General features: G+C 37.5%; 2 protein-coding genes across 4 annotated transcripts in view; both read right to left on the bottom strand.

The window, feature by feature from the left end:
- The window catches only part of LOC121913709 (DLA class I histocompatibility antigen, A9/A9 alpha chain-like), a 258,294-nt gene extending 247,875 nt beyond the window's left edge, over positions 1–10,419 (bottom strand). For 2 of the 3 annotated variants that reach the window (XM_042436474.1, XM_042436473.1), the window contains exons 1-6: positions 10,281–10,419; positions 5,386–5,658; positions 4,835–5,125; positions 3,364–3,648; positions 2,612–2,731; positions 239–265 (exon numbers count right to left, since the gene is read on the bottom strand). In XM_042436474.1, coding sequence (XP_042292408.1) covers positions 239–265; positions 2,612–2,731; positions 3,364–3,648; positions 4,835–5,125; positions 5,386–5,658; positions 10,281–10,353 — 1,069 coding nt within the window. In that variant the 5' untranslated portion in view covers positions 10,354–10,419. Of the gene's footprint in view, positions 1–238; positions 266–2,611; positions 2,732–3,363; positions 3,649–4,834; positions 5,126–5,385; positions 5,659–7,748; positions 7,950–10,280 lie in introns of those variants that run through there. The other variant, XM_042436472.1, reaches the window with a different exon arrangement.
- A 1,807-nt stretch (positions 10,420–12,226) lies between these two features.
- Positions 12,227–15,511, bottom strand: LOC121913715 (pyroglutamylated RFamide peptide). The gene is made up of 2 exons (XM_042436487.1): positions 15,448–15,511; positions 12,227–13,266 (listed from the first exon to the last, which is right to left on the bottom strand). Exons 1-2 carry the CDS (start codon positions 15,484–15,486, stop codon positions 12,715–12,717), a joined length of 591 nt encoding a protein of 196 aa, XP_042292421.1. The 5' UTR covers positions 15,487–15,511; the 3' UTR covers positions 12,227–12,714.
- Between the last annotated feature and the right edge of the window lie 178 nt (positions 15,512–15,689).

Genomic DNA, 15,689 nt, shown 5'->3' with positions numbered 1-15,689 from the left:
ATTAAAACATGAAACTAAATATTTCTGATCTACGTCTTCAGTAGGAAGTAACGAGCTTGAAGTTGAGAGCCACAGACAGGGAGGGACGTTGATAAGTATGTAGAGACAGACTCATCACTTTGTTGGTTTTACTTGTTGACAATAAGAAATATATTTAACACCAGTCTGATCCTATAAGCTAAGTAAGTCTGACCAAAGCTGTAACCTTCAAGTAAAAGAGAAGAAATAAAATAGTTACCTTGATGATTGTTGCGTCCACCTCCTCCTGTTAATAAAGACAACATTAACACATTAATGAACAGCTGAACTTATTACTACTCCTAAACTACATAACTGATTCTAAATCTGGAAAAGCCTCTAACTGAAGAACATCATGACTTGGGACAAAACAAACAGCTGGACTTATTTCAATTCCAAACATGCATATCCATTTTTCAATTGAGAAAAATGATTATCTGAAATTAGTAACTTGCAGAACTTGTGGTTTAACTGAGCAGCTTTTAAAGACTCAATTTGTAATTTTTGTTTTTTTGACCCCAAACATTTTTATGGACAAAGACCCTGAAGACCAGACAGAAGATGTTTTTAATTTTGTGGCAAAGAGATGTTATATTGTGTGCAAAAAACAATCTTTAATACATATTATTTGGTAGGAACAAGTTATTTAAAAGGTGTGTTTAAGTTTAGGATAGCTACTTAATGCTTCTAGTGCTTCTATAACATGGCCCTCAATTATTCATGGATGTCAAGTCAATGACATGGTCTGAAACTGTTTAGTCCCTTAGTTTAGTCATTGTTGTAACATTATAAACATCCTTAACAACTTGTGTGCAATGTATGAATGTTTTTCACATAATATGCTCAAACAAAATAAATACAAAAATCTTTTGGGACTTCGGGGGCTGCACAAATGAAATCTATATGTATAACTGAAGCATTTTTCTTTTAGACGGAATATTAGCATTATGTATTCTTCCACAGATCATATTGAAAATATAAACCAGCTGTACATGTTAACATGTTAATAAGGATGCATGCTAATGTTTAGCATGTTAGTAATAGAGATGGAAGATATTATTAAAATCCTCTTTCACAGTGTTGCATATTTTATATTGTGACAGATAGATGATATAGTGCCTTTTCACAATATTTAGCTCCCTGCACAAATGAGTGATGAAGAGTTTTGATGAAGGGATTTTAAACTCAGTCAAATAAAAGATAAGAACCTTTCCTACATGATGACTGACAGGACTGATATTCACTGTGACCTGTGAACATCTCATGATGTCCATGATCATTAAATAATAGACCTTTGCACCAGATAACCAACAATGATTTAACACCCTTTCACCTTCCTGACTTATAGCAGAAGAGACTGTAATATCTGTCTAATCTTGGTGTAAATACAGTCTATGTAAGAGATAAAACCCGACAGGTTGTATGTTCCATGATTGTAATGGACGGCACAAACACTAAGAACCATCAGTATCCCTCTAATACCATGACCACTTGGGTTTGTTTTTACAATCTGCAGCGTGAATCAGTTTTGATTTCTGGGTCAATTTTGACTGAATTTAGCAATGACGAAGCATTTTGAATTCATTACTGCTCTGATTCTATTTTTCCAACAAAACACTTATATTGTGTGTAAAAACTACTTTTTCTGCTCAAAATTAGCTCATTTCTGTCTGTTTGGATTTAAATTTCAGTTCAGCCGAATTTTCTTATCGTGACGTAAAAGACTCTGAGGTTCATTTCAGCTGCAGCATCAAGTATAAATATCAGAACTCTGCTAACTGTAGCCTCAGTTTGTTCCTCTCACACAGAGCTGCTGAAGACGTTAGCAGGTCTGATAAGAGACGTCGTGCTGCTCAGAGAACCCTGGTTATACAAATAATTTGTTCCTTTTCTGTGGCAGTAAACACAACACATGGGCCCGCTGATAACTAACTGTGCTGTATTAAAAGCTGTATGATGTATGTATTATGTGCTGTATTATAAAGACATTCAGACTGATGACGGAAACATTAACATGATAAACCGCAGGGCTACAGCTACGTACTGACACTCCCTCACAGACACACACACACACCTGAGAGCTTCTCGTAGTAGAAACTTTTACAAAGGGCCATGAATGTGCTTCTAGTGACGGTCAAAGCTCCGGCGGACACAGAGAGTCTGACAGCAGCTGCTCATGGCCGGTTATCTCTGACTACCAGCTCTACATCTGTTCATGCTACACTGAGCGGTGGTCAGTCTTAATCCACTCTCGTCGACTTCCCCGTACCTCCCGCATCACGCACTACGTAGCCACGAGGCCACGCCCCCTACAGTCATCCTGTGCACATCTTTTAAATACGCTGGGAGAGTTTGACTGTGTAGTTACTCTTTAAATCAATTTAAACAACTATTAAGTAAATAGAGCTTTTCAATTGTTTGCTGGAAAACTTGCAGGAATCAGTTTCTTTTCTTAGTAGATCTAGTTTTTTTGAGGAATTAAATGTTTTATGTATTTTCTTTTAAAAGGATATTGAATAAAATATGGGAAAAAACATATCACACTCCACTGGTACCTTGTTGAGAAAACACAATGATTATATATTACACCTACCAATTATCCCTTTTTTATACAAGAACACCAGCAGCACTGCAGCCACGACAAGGACGCCCACAACCGCCCCAGCAATAATAACTACGCTGTTTCCTCCAGCCGGGTCAGGACAATAACCATCTAAAACACAGAAAACATTTACATTAGTTTCACATTTAGTTGACTTTTAACATCATTAATATTTAGTTTCATGTGACTCAGTATTGATGCATGGTACTAAAATGTAGACGTGATCATCAGTGATAATGTGATAAAAGTGATAAGATACAATTTAATGACACAAAATAACATGAAATGTGGAGACTATGTCAAGAGTCAAAAAGGATTCTTACCAAAAAGTCCTGAATTTCAAACTTCAAAAAGTTGGTTCTTGCCAGTTAATGTTGTGTTTTTTCTCTTGTAGCTACTAACTGTGATGCTAAAAATGAATGAATCCACCTCATCTTCAATAAAGACAAACATTTAAACACATTTTGAATATAATACTCTCCTCCAGTGAAGAAGTAACTTGACAGTAGGCAGCTTTTGATGCAGACTCTTACTGCATCGCACCCTGAGCTAATACAAAAAGGTCCAATATGAAGCATTACTGATTAAGTAAAGACTATATCTGATTTAATACAACGTGGATCTCATTTTCTTATGTTTGTCTTGGTTATAACCTGTCTGATCATCTGATCATTTGCATTTTTGCCCCAATCAACTTTGTTGAACTGTGACAAATTGTAAATTGCAATAAGAAAGTTTCTTACCCCAAACCTTCTCTACATATACATTGGTTGCACTGTGAGTGACTTCACATCTGTATGAAGCAACGTCACTCCTTAAAATCTCCACACTGTCTCTTCTCTGGTAGGTATCGTCTTCATTTGGTCGAACACCTGAGGTCTCCAATCCGTCCTCTTTAGTCAGAACGCGGCCGTCTCTTTTGATCTCCAGTTTGATTTCTTTTGGGAAGAAACCTGTGGCCAGGCAGGTCAACTTGACGTTTGTCTCAATTCTGGTCTTTGTAGCAAACACATACACCTCTGGCGGAGCTGGAAAGAGAAAATGTTAGGTGAGTTCATGTTTACAGGGAGGCTACATAGCATTATGCTAAACCACATGTGATGCTGTTTGTACCATCCTCATAATAAACTGAACTAATAGAATCTGTTGCTACAACTACTACAACAAATAGTGACAATGATATCTTTAATTATAACAAAAGTATAACACAAAAACATACTGGTGATACTAAACTTAGCAACATAAAAACACTGCTGCTACGACACACACTTCATTTCATTATTTCTGCTCTTTTTCCAAACAATTTTCTGAGATTTGAAGATCATGTTTGTTATTGAATATGGTGTTTACGAGGGTTGGGTTCCAATAGCCGGTTCTCTTTGTATTTGGTTCCATGATGGCAAAGTACCGGATTTGCTGAGCTGCAACAGCTATTTTTTTTTCTTTTATTAGCAAAGACTGGTGTAGAGAGCAGACGGAGAACAGTTTTCTCATTTACAGTATATACTGTAGCTGACACTGTCCGTCTTCTATCAGCTGCAGTCAATGAATGTTAACGCCTTAAGTAACTTGACATATTGACAGTTAAATCAGCTTCAGTTGTCAAAATCTCCCGCTCAAACTTTAATTTATATCACATTAATTATTTAAGTTAATCAACTTAATAGTTCAGAATCAGGACTTCCATTATTTGAAACAAGTAGCTTGTGAAAAATAAAGTGTACAAGTGGGTTATAGCAGTTATTTAAATCTGTCAGATACATATTTAATCAATATTTAATATCTTCTGCTGCTCATCTCACTTTCAGGTTGTTGCAACAGGTTGTAAAATGGAACCGAAACTGAAGTGTTTCTGCCTTCTTTCATGAAGATATTTTTAACTTTTACTACAACTGTTGAAAGCTGAACCTCAGTGGATTCAAAAGGATTCAGAGTCAATAAAATACTATTGAACCATAATCCTAGTGAAGTGCTGTTTGTTGATGGGAAATGTTGCCACATCTGGACCTGACAATTTTCCATCACAAATACTAAAATTCAGGAAAACAAAAAAAAGCCAGATTTTGTGTGAATACCAATAATATCAAGACCAGCTGATTTCATGTTTGACATTTTAACAACCTGCATAGTAATCCTTCTATTACTAAAGCCACGTCTATAATCTCTAGTAATAATGGATATAAAAATACAGAAATGATTTTCTGTCATACATACAGGCTGCTTTCAGCTGCTTTTGTCCGTATGTCATGAACTTGTTCAACCAATCTATACACTCGTTCTCCAGGTAGCCTTTGGTGTATTCTTTTAGGACCTGGACACCATCCCACTTTCTCTTGGTCGGGACTGCTATATCAGTGGAGGCAACCCAGACTGCATTGGTGTCATCGAAGGACAGGAAGTCTCGTCCATCGTAGTTGTACATGTCAACGCCGCGACTAAACATCACACTGCCATCAGGCCTCGTCTCACCCTCACAGCCATGCATCCACTGAAGAATATGGACATCTAAAGGGGAGTGACAGTGAAATAAATTACAAAGAATGAGGGCATGGAAAAATGCAGCAAATAATTACAATTAAAACAGTTTCATTGAAGCTAATTAGAAGTTATCACTTGTTCCTGACTTAAGGGGAAAAAAACAGCTTCATTTTTGCTGGAACATTTATCTTTACTAAAGGTATTACAGTTGTTAATTTCATAGTGTTAATTATTGATTCATCAAAAAGTGATCCCAGTCTGCGTCTAACACAGTTCATGGATCTTACCATCATCAGTCTGATTCATTCGTTTCTTCAGGATGTCGATGTTGACTTTGAACCACTGCTGCTTGCTCAGGCGGGACTGTGTGCCTTTCTCCCAGTAGTCTTCTGGAAGTCGCTCTTTCATCCAGGGCTCCTTGGGAACTTTTTTCTTTAGATCACTGTCATAGTAGTCGATCATCCTGTTGTCCATCAGACCCATAGCTGTGAACTCGTGGATGCCCGGAAGTTCGACAGGTTTGGAGAAGGCAGTGTAGATGTAAGTGAGGGAATGTTTCTCTGAGAGTCACACAGAGAGAAAGACAGACAGACATGTTTACAGACGAGGTAGATGAGCTCCAGCAGATTTGACTTAATGCTTTGGACTCTTACCAATCTATTTACTGGCATCGATCAGAATATTTAGCCACATGTATGAGCCAAACAATACGTTCAGGAGATTAAAGCATATACATCATTATTATCACAAAGAATAATTTGATTAAAATGGAAATTATCAGCCCCCCTATGGCTTGTTGACCTGATGTTTGTGAACCTACAGAAAATAAAAGTTTGCACTAAGAGCCTCCAACAAACTTTATTCAACTTGGGGTCCTGTGATCCAGAACTTTTATAATCTTTAAAGTCTTCCCAACAGTACTAGATGGGAAGTTTTTTATTAATAATTTTCTTTAATTTATTATTATTTACTTTTTGCATCATAGTGTTTTGAAACTTATTGGTTAACAGTTTTATATTAAAGATATACTGTATATCTTAATATATTTTTATTTTTTCACTAAAACCCTTTTGCATCAAAACAGGCAGATAATTCATTCGTTCATTCATGTTTTTTCCTCCCATCAGACAGAAAAACTTAACTGTAACTAGTCCTGCCCCAGAACAAAGATTTTCCTTGTTGAATAGGAGTCATTAGTTAAAGTCATTAGTTGACTAGTTGACACACATATATGAAATCAATTTAATGATTTTAAAATATATATTTTTGGGGGCATCATAAAGAGGTTTGTTAGTGCAGTTAAATCCTCATATCCCTCAACTGTATTGGTAAAAATCCAGCATACAGCCGAGTGAGAAAAGAAGCAAGAACAAGGAAATAAAACGGTTGTTTATGAGCCAATTACGGTTAAGCATCATGTCAATAATATCTTAACAATGTTGTCTGCTTACCTCAGTGACACACACACACACACACACACACACACACACACACACACACACACACACACACACACACACACACACACACACACACACACACCTGCCAACCTGTTTTTAATCTCTTTATCACAACAGTTCCACCTTCACCTGCCTACTTGTAACTCCCAAAATGTGACTTCATAGCATTTCCAGAACACTGAAGTCCACCAGTAATTAACAGATCAATCTATTTAGCCAAGTACCAATTATTTTAATACATTTAATAAAAATGTTGAATGCAGAGAAAACATTTCTTCTAATTGATTTAAATGTATTTTTTTCCCTCATTTTTCATTTTAGAAGTGACTATACAGTGAATAATCATGTCTACTATTATCTTTCTGATACCAATGATAGTCGAAATAAACAGATGAACAGCTTGCACACTGCAGGGCTCCAAAGTCCACTTATAATTTATTGCACCAAGGTGACGTTTCGAGCACTACTGCTCTTAATCAGACACAGTGGAGTCTGTTTAAGTCACCTTGGTGCAATAAATTATAAGTGGACTTTGGATCCCTGCAGTGAGCGAGCTGATTATACTCCTAGCTTATTGATACCAATGACGAACCTGCTGTAACAAACTATACTTTCTTTAATTTACTCCACTTTATTTGTAGATTGATGTTGTTTACAGCTGTAACTATTATTCCAGTAATCAGATTGGCACATTCTGATAATCATTTAGGCTAATTGGTTCAGTTTTCTTTTCAAGCACAAGTGTCCAATTTTCTGTGGTTACTTGCTCCTTTTTCTTTCTTTTATGTATCAGTATCAAATTCTTCCTTTCTTTTTCGGTATTGGACTGTTGGTTGGACAAAACCAACAATTTGAGGACATCTCGAGCTTTTGGAAAATTGAGATGGACATCAACAGAAAAATAATCAAATTCGTGGCCATATTGTCAAACATACTACTGGCGACGTTTTACACGCAGACGATAAATTACGATTTTCTAAGCAGTTGATCAATTTTCTCATGTCTGTTTTGATGTAAAAGGCTTATAGAGTAAGAGTACATTACAAAAACCGAAAAACTGTAAGTCTATATGCACAAATTAAACTCAAATAATCAACAGAAAACTGATCATTACAAAGACGTCACAACTTTGACCATTTTACTTTCGATTTTAACCGGAATCGCATTAATGCGTAAAAAAACTCCCTTACCGCTGTTTACCGTCAGTCCCGTCCCCAAAAGGACGAAAACTGCGATGAAATACATCTTCACCACAAAGTAGACTCCGTTTACGTTTCTGAAACTCAGTTTATCCGAGTGTTGGACGGTGTTTGAGGGCGTCTTGACGGCGCGTCGACGAACTGCTGCTATTTCCTGTTTCTCCGGTCTTTCTGCTCTACATGGTGCATTCAGGTGCTGCTCGTAAAGTCAGCACATTATGCTGCGTTCAAGTTTTCTACTTTTAACACTTTTTGCTGCTTGGGATTATTTCGTTCAGATAACAATCTTAAAACAACAGTCAGGAGCTCAAATGAATGTAATCATTCCTTATGTTCATACTGACCATTCACCAAGTAGATATATTTCAACGGGTTTTTTTTCCTTTTAGGAGGAATGCAAAGAGGGGGATTCACTGTTTGGAACATGCTACTGAGACAGTTTTGCTGCTCGAGTCCTATGTCACTTTGTTTTGGCATTTTAGAATAGGTGTATCAACCTGTGAGAGAGAGAACTGCACTTTGCCTTATATCTATGCAAGGCTTCATATTTGGAAGGTTTACCTTAAGAGAGAGGAAGTTACATAACGCAGGGCAGGAGTATGAATTATGGAGCTGCTGTTTTTGCATTTTGGTCTGCCTGACACGGCACAGAGGTGTATGAATATGATGGTGTATGATGATGATGACAATGGATCACCAACAGCTTATTGTCAACAGTGAAACAGATTTGTTTACCTTGGGGATGTAAAGGTAAACAAAAGCTGTAGGTTAATGGTTAGTCTACATGGACTGTCCTCGTTTCCATCTGTCAGGTTTGACATCATCATCATAAATTATTGTGGCATTATTTGTAAGACTCCTGAGAAGTCATGTCTGTCATGTGGACAATAACAATAACAGGGCTACACATTTCTCCAACTGTGTTCTTGCTGAAAAACACAGACTTGACCCTAATTTTGTTATGAGCCAATAGGCAGCTCAATGATAACGCTTTGAGACTAAACTGTAAGGTTTAATTGTTAAACAAGTACATTTGGGGATGCCAGAATGACCAAATCATTATGTGTGATTACAAGCACACTTCTAAATATTGTTGTCAACCAGAACCAGATGACTGCATCTATATTAAAACCTCCCAGGACAGTACTTTAACAAATACTTTCCTGCAAGAAACAATACAGATGGCATAAAGCAGACTATACTTTCTCCCATAGTTCAGGTCACCACAGCCTCGGGTGTTAACTTAAGACTTTTACATTGTCAGGGAAGCACCACAACTGCAACTTCCTGGTTATCTGTTCTGCTTTTGTTTGTTGTTCTCCTGAGATCAAGTCAGGTGGCAACTGTGAGACCAGCCTCAAACTTATGCAATGCAACTGTAATACAGGCCAGGCTGACTAGAAGTTACCAATTTTTTACACTAATTTACTTCACTGCAAAGACACCTGACAAATATTATATAAAATATATTATTCTATCTGACAACATATTAGGGATAATCAATTAATCATTTTGTCTATAAAATGTAGTATAAAATAGTTATATTTCTTAGATGGTGACACCTTCAAATGTCTTGTTTACCACAATTTACGACAAAGAAAAACTTCACAAACAGTTGCCAATTAATGTTCTCTTGATTGACTGATTGATTAATCGACTAGCCCTAAAACACATATTGGATTTTCAAGTTTAAATGCAGCGAAAAGACGTCTATTAATAATATATTACACATATTCACAAAATCTGTAAAATCTATGGGATTAAGATACAGTTTGTGTGGAAAAACCTATAATCAATTACATAGTTATATATTGATAAAATATTATAACTAGGGCTGCCACTAACGATTATTTTCATTATAGATTAATATATCGATTATTTTATCGGTTAATTGATCAGTTGTTTGGTCTATAAAATGTCAGAAAATGGTGAAAAACACTGATTACTGATTACCTAAACCCAAAATGACGTCCTCAAATGTTTGGTTTTGTTCACAGCCCAAATATAAGCTATTCAGTTTACTGTCATAGAGAACTTAAGAAACCAGAAAATAGTCAGATTTAAGAAGGTGGAATTTTGAATTTTTTAAGCTGATATTTTACATATTTCCTTTTATGTCGCACACTGCTGTCATTAATATCAGAGGAAAACAACATGACGCAGTAATGAAGGAGGCTCAGCTAACGCTTTTACAGCTGATTACTACAGGTAACGTTAACCGATACTCATTCACTGCACTAAACCGTCATATTTTCGGTTATCGCACAGGTCAAAAAAACAGGTGAGAGAAGCAGCATGTTATTAACATTAGATGAAACAGGTAACTAGTGATCGGTACATTTCACCTTTTATCCAAAAAAAACCCACCAACGCATCCAGTATTAACGTTAACCGTTGGCTGTAACGGTTAACGTTACTTAATTTAACGTTAGCTAACGTTGGCTATAAACTGCTGGGAAATGGAGACGACAGTTGCTTTTTTAACTTTCGTTTTCAAAATGTGACCGCCGACAGTGAACTTACCGCATTTAATCGGCTCTAAGTTGGGCGAAAAGACTGCCCAAAATAAAAATATCCAGGTTGTTGCTGGATTCATGGCTGCAAGCTGCGACGTGATATCAGTTAAGAAAGAGGAAACTGGACCAACATGCACGCGGCGTGCTCGCTGGTTTATATAGTGCGCCACATCCAATCAAATAATTCAGAGCATGTTGCCAGGCAGATTTAACCGAATAAGGTTTTGGCCACACAGTCAGGGTTGACGGCGCTTCGGAGGAAATCTGAAAATATGGGTTTAAAGGTGTAAAGTCCTTTCCGAGCGAAATATAGATCATTTGATATCATACATGTATGAATATGTTTTTAACACGTAACAGGGACTTCCTACTTAAACTGTAAGCAGTGGTGGAAAGAGGGAAATATTGTACTTTCTACTCCACTACATTTATTTGACAGCTTTAGTTACTTTTCTGATGAAGATTTGACACAATGGATAATATAACAAACTTTTAAGATACAACACATTGTTAAAGATGAAACCAGTGGTTTCCAACCTTTTTGGCTTTTGATGTCTTACAAAAAGCAGTGTGTAGTCGGGGTCACATTTCACGTGTCTAAAAATTGTCTAAAAAGTCCAAAAACTGAAAACAGATTTGTGTATTGGAGCTTCATTCTTTCTTCTTTCCTCTCCCATTAATCCTCTCATGACCCTTCAGATTTATTGGTTCACCCTTTGGAGGGGCCCGACCCCTTGGTTGGGAACCACTGGACTTAACTAGCTAACTGTATATAAAGTAGTGTAAACTAGCTCCACCTCCAGCAGCTACAACAGTAACATGCTGCTCCAACACTGATGCTTCACTATTAATAATCTAATGATGTCATATATAATAATATATCAGTCAGAGGGACCAAACCACTACTTTTACTGCAATACTTTAACTACATCAAGCTCATAATACTTATGTACTTTTACTTAAGTAGGATTTTTCATGCAGGACTTTAACTTGTAATGGAGTACTTTTACATTACTTTATTGGTAGTTTTACTTAAGTAAAGGATCTGAATACTTCTTCCACCACTGGTTTTCACGAATTAAATTTCAAAATAGGATTTAAAAGTTTTTGAACTCTAATGTTCAGGAGATAAAATTACATCTCCTAAACACCTTGGGGCTCCATACACTTCACTGAAGTCCTCAAATATGAAAAAAAATCTTTATAACTCAATTATTAAATCCTACTATTGTTTCACCTTCGGTGGAATCAAATATTATACAGGAAAAATCACATTGTGTTATCATTAAACATTTTCCTGTCTTTTGACTTCAAAATACATTTGAAACTCAACAGCAATGAGTCTATCCAGAGAGGATATCTCAGTTAGCGTGGAGGATAATCCATAAACCTCACTGTCAAGTTTTCTTAGGGACAGTTTCTTCTCTAGAAACTCTAGTACAGTAGTTCCAATAAATCTGTTCAAAATGAAGGAAATAGAGTCACCTGCACATTGTCTTTTGAGAGAGAGGTTGCTATGGAGCATATAATTTTTCAAAGCTTTGAGAACCATCAAAAATGAATTTCCAATCACATCTGTTGCGTTTTGAGTGCCAGCAGACATGTAAGAGACAAACATCTCAAAAACTGGACAAATAAAACAAAAATTACTGTAGTGAAATGAATCCAAACCACACTGGCTTCCTATAGAGGAAGAAAAACAGAATTTAAAGATAGAAAACACTGATTCAAAGCAGCTGAGATTTACAATAAACTTGCTAAAATGAATAACGTGCAAAAATATATGACGAAACAATCATGAAGGAATCAAAAATCCAACTCCAAAAACTCTTTATTCATTGCAACAAATTAACACATGTACAAAGGCCTACTTTTAATATTTCTATATACATATATTATTACACTTTGTATTTGACAGATACTTTAACATTTACATTCACTTTTGCAGAGAGGAGTTAACATCTGACGCTGACGATGAGTGAACACGCTGCCTGCCGTTCGTCTATCGGTACATTCATACATGCACTGAAAAACAAGTCTCTCACTGCTGTCTTTCGAAATTGTTTGCAGCGTTCAATTAATATAACACTATTCAAGCATATACATTTTATCCATTTGTTTTCTTGCATTTAGTCTTGTTTGTGTAAGTCATGTTGTTCTGAGCATTAACTAAAATCTGCTTTTCTGTTCTTTCAAATATTCCTCAAACTTAAGTGCAACCTGTACTGCTTCTTATCTTTAAAGGCAGTGATCCACTGGGCAACTTTTCTAGCAACATTTGGTTGCCATAATTCATTTTAATGTGTTTTTGACCCTGTTGTTTATTGCCTAAAACAGTTGCTGAGTGTATCACCACCCTCATATTTTTACTGAATTCAACCTCTTTATCTCCTCTACTCTATTAAACTCCTCTACTCCTTCTTGTTGAAACCTGTCGCTCTTCAGTTCCACTTGTCCTCCTCCGTGCTCCCCCTCCCTTCATCCCTCCATCCCCTGTCAGTCCATCTCTTCCTCCCAAAGCGGAAGCCGAATCCTCCTTTCTCCCGGCTGACAGCTTGGAGCCCTCCGGCGATGGAGGTCAGAGCTTCGTTCCTCTTCCCCCCGTCCTCCCCCTCTCCTCCCTCCTGATAGTGCATGCTCTCCAACAAGTAACCCCCGGGGAAGGGCATCAGCGGCCGGGCCATCAGGTCTCCTCTCTGGGCCCTCAGCAGCGCCTCCTTCTCCTCCTCCTCTTCCCTTCGCTGCGGCAGGACAGGCCGGGGGTCTTGGGGCCACACAGCCCAGGCTTCAGTATGGAGGTTCTCGTCATCCCTCAGGTCCTCCAGAGCAGCCTGGAGCTGCAACAAGGCAGTTTCTAGGTCAGGTCCGTCTACTGTGGGCAGGAGGGCGGTGGGGGAGTGGGGGTACGATGTGACGGCCCATGGGACGGGGCAGAGGAGGGCGAGGGAGAGGAGGGTGAGCTGTGAGACCCCGGGATGGAAAGAAAGTCTCATCTGGTGAGAGAAACAAGTCAGGAGGGAAAAGAGGTTATTTTATATTTTTATCTGTTGTTTCTTTGCTTTTTACCAACTTACTTACCCAACTTTATAATCATGCAAAAGAACTCACAATACTGTAACTCATAGGACAGTATAAGAGAGAAATGACGACATTATAACAGCGAGAAAATGAAAGACATTTACAGAAATTATCCAAAACATACACTGATAGCACTCAGAGTCTTGGAAATAAAGAGGGCGCAAAACAGGTCAAGCTTTTCAGATTTTCACCCACATATTTACATCTAAAATTTACCATTCTGCTTTATTTAATTAACTACTATAACAAAGGAATGCATCTTAACAAAATGATAACCCACGGCTAAAATTCAAAACACAGATTTGGATCATTACGATCGCTTTCAATTATTAGTAGTATTAATGATAAAAAAACAACTAATATTTGATTCATAAAACAGGCATATACACAGTACATATAATCAGTTAGAGATACACAAAACAATCAAATTTTGTCTAAAGTCAAACTCTTCAGTGATTCTACATGTAAATGTGCAGTTCCAGTCAAAAGTTTGGACACACTTTCTCATTCAAGTGAATGGAAGGTGCGTCCAGACTTTTGACTATATATACATATACGGACGAGTGACAAATTAAAGGAAAAACCAACATAAAGTGTCTTAGTAAGGTTCTGGGTCACCACATGCTGCCAGAACAGCTTCAATGTGCCTTGGCTTTGACTCTACAGTCTCTGAACTCTACTGGAGGGATGAACGTTATCCTTCCAGTAGATATTCCCTCATTTGCTGTTGTGATGATGGTGGTGGAGAGCGCTGTCTATAGGTGTTCAGTTGGGTTGAGATCTGGTGACTGTGAAGGCCATAGCATATGATTCACATCGTTTTCATACTCATCAAACCATTCAGTGACCCCTCGTGTCCTGTGAATTGGAGCATTGTCATCCTGGAAGAGCCCACTCCCATCAGGATAGAAATGTTTCATCATCGGATAAAGGTGATCAATCAGAACAACTTTGTATTGATTTGCAGTGACCCTTCCCTCTAAGGGGACAAGTGGACCCAAACCATGCTAACAAAATGCCCCCCAAAGCATAACAGTGTATATAACCTTTATTTAAACAGCCATTGAGAGCAAACACATGGACGCCCTGGTTACAGTACATATAAAAGCACACTAAAGTTACAGTATATATCAACAACAATTCATATATAAGATGTTTAATTGTATTATTTAATTATTTTACTATTAGTACTATTATTTTAACTTTCCACAAAATGTTTTTGAAATCTGGTGTGTAGTGTTGAAGATATCCTGCCAACAAACAAACGTCCACTAACATAAAACTTAAGTAGTGGATGAATCGATAGGAAATGTCCGATTATCTGCAAGAAGGATTCAAGTAAGAATAAGTGCATTTTCCCAGCAGTCATATCTATCGTACATTTACAATGTGCTGAATTAAAACCAGACAAAATACAGAAAAAATGAGTTACCCTGCCAGAAGAAAAACTACGATTCTCAAACACTCAAAACTCAGAACCAAGAAAGTGAATTACCCTTCGGACAAACACTGGGAAACTTTGACTGGTTGAGTTTTTCTTACCATGTGGGCAAACCATCAGGCTTTTCTCAGAAATAATAAAAACATCATAAAGATAACTTAGAGCCAGGCCATGCAAAGTCTCAAAAGAATGGTTAAATCTCGAAATCAGATTTGAAAACGTGAACTCAAAGAAGAGACGCCTCCCAAAATGAGACATTCATAGACACTCGTAGAACAACACTAAGGTGCAACAAGTCCCAACAAATCAGTGCAGAGGAGAAGGTCCAATACAACTAAAGCAAAGCCGTCAATTAGTAGACCTTCATCAGGGCAAATAAGTTAAATAATGTGTTGAATAATAATGATAAATAAGTCTCACAGCAGCATTTTTAACAAACAGGAGCTATTGTAGCTTCTCATGTCTGCAGAATTGCATCACTGTGCAACTTCTTGACTGCTTCAGATGTCAACATGCTGTAAGAATTATTCTCTCAAAAGTGCAAAAATATAGATGAGAAAGAAGTTGCTTTCACCTGTTAGCATCAATGAAGAAAGAAGAGGAGGGACAAAACAAACAGAACAAAAATTCAGTTAAAAAAAAACAGTTTTCTTACCTTGTGCCACGGGTAAACTTGCTGTATCTTCTCCAACATTCGTCGCCTCTGACCTTTTTAAAAACTGCCCGCCCTCCATCCTCCCCCCCGCCGCGCTCGGGTCACAGGTTGCCGTTACCCATTGGCCCCTCGCCCCTCTGACGCAGGCAAACATTTGTGTCGACCCTCCTAACCTTCATTCTTTCAGCTGAGAAACATCGGTCCACTTCAGCGTCAAGACCCCGAGTGTCTTAATTATCGCT

The sequence above is a fragment of the Thunnus maccoyii genome, chromosome 15 (genome assembly GCF_910596095.1).
Source record: "Thunnus maccoyii chromosome 15, fThuMac1.1, whole genome shotgun sequence".
Lineage (NCBI taxonomy): Eukaryota > Metazoa > Chordata > Actinopteri > Scombriformes > Scombridae > Thunnus > Thunnus maccoyii.
This window is presented reverse-complemented; position numbering and strand designations above follow the sequence as displayed.

Coding starts and splice junctions, on each gene's coding strand:
- LOC121913715 (XM_042436487.1), bottom strand. CDS start 15,486: ATGTTGGAGAAGATACAGCAAGTTTACCCGTGGCACAAG. Junction 13,267..15,447: donor AAGTTTACCCGTGGCACAAG/GTAAGAAAACTG, acceptor TTCTCTCACCAG/ATGAGACTTTCTTTCCATCC.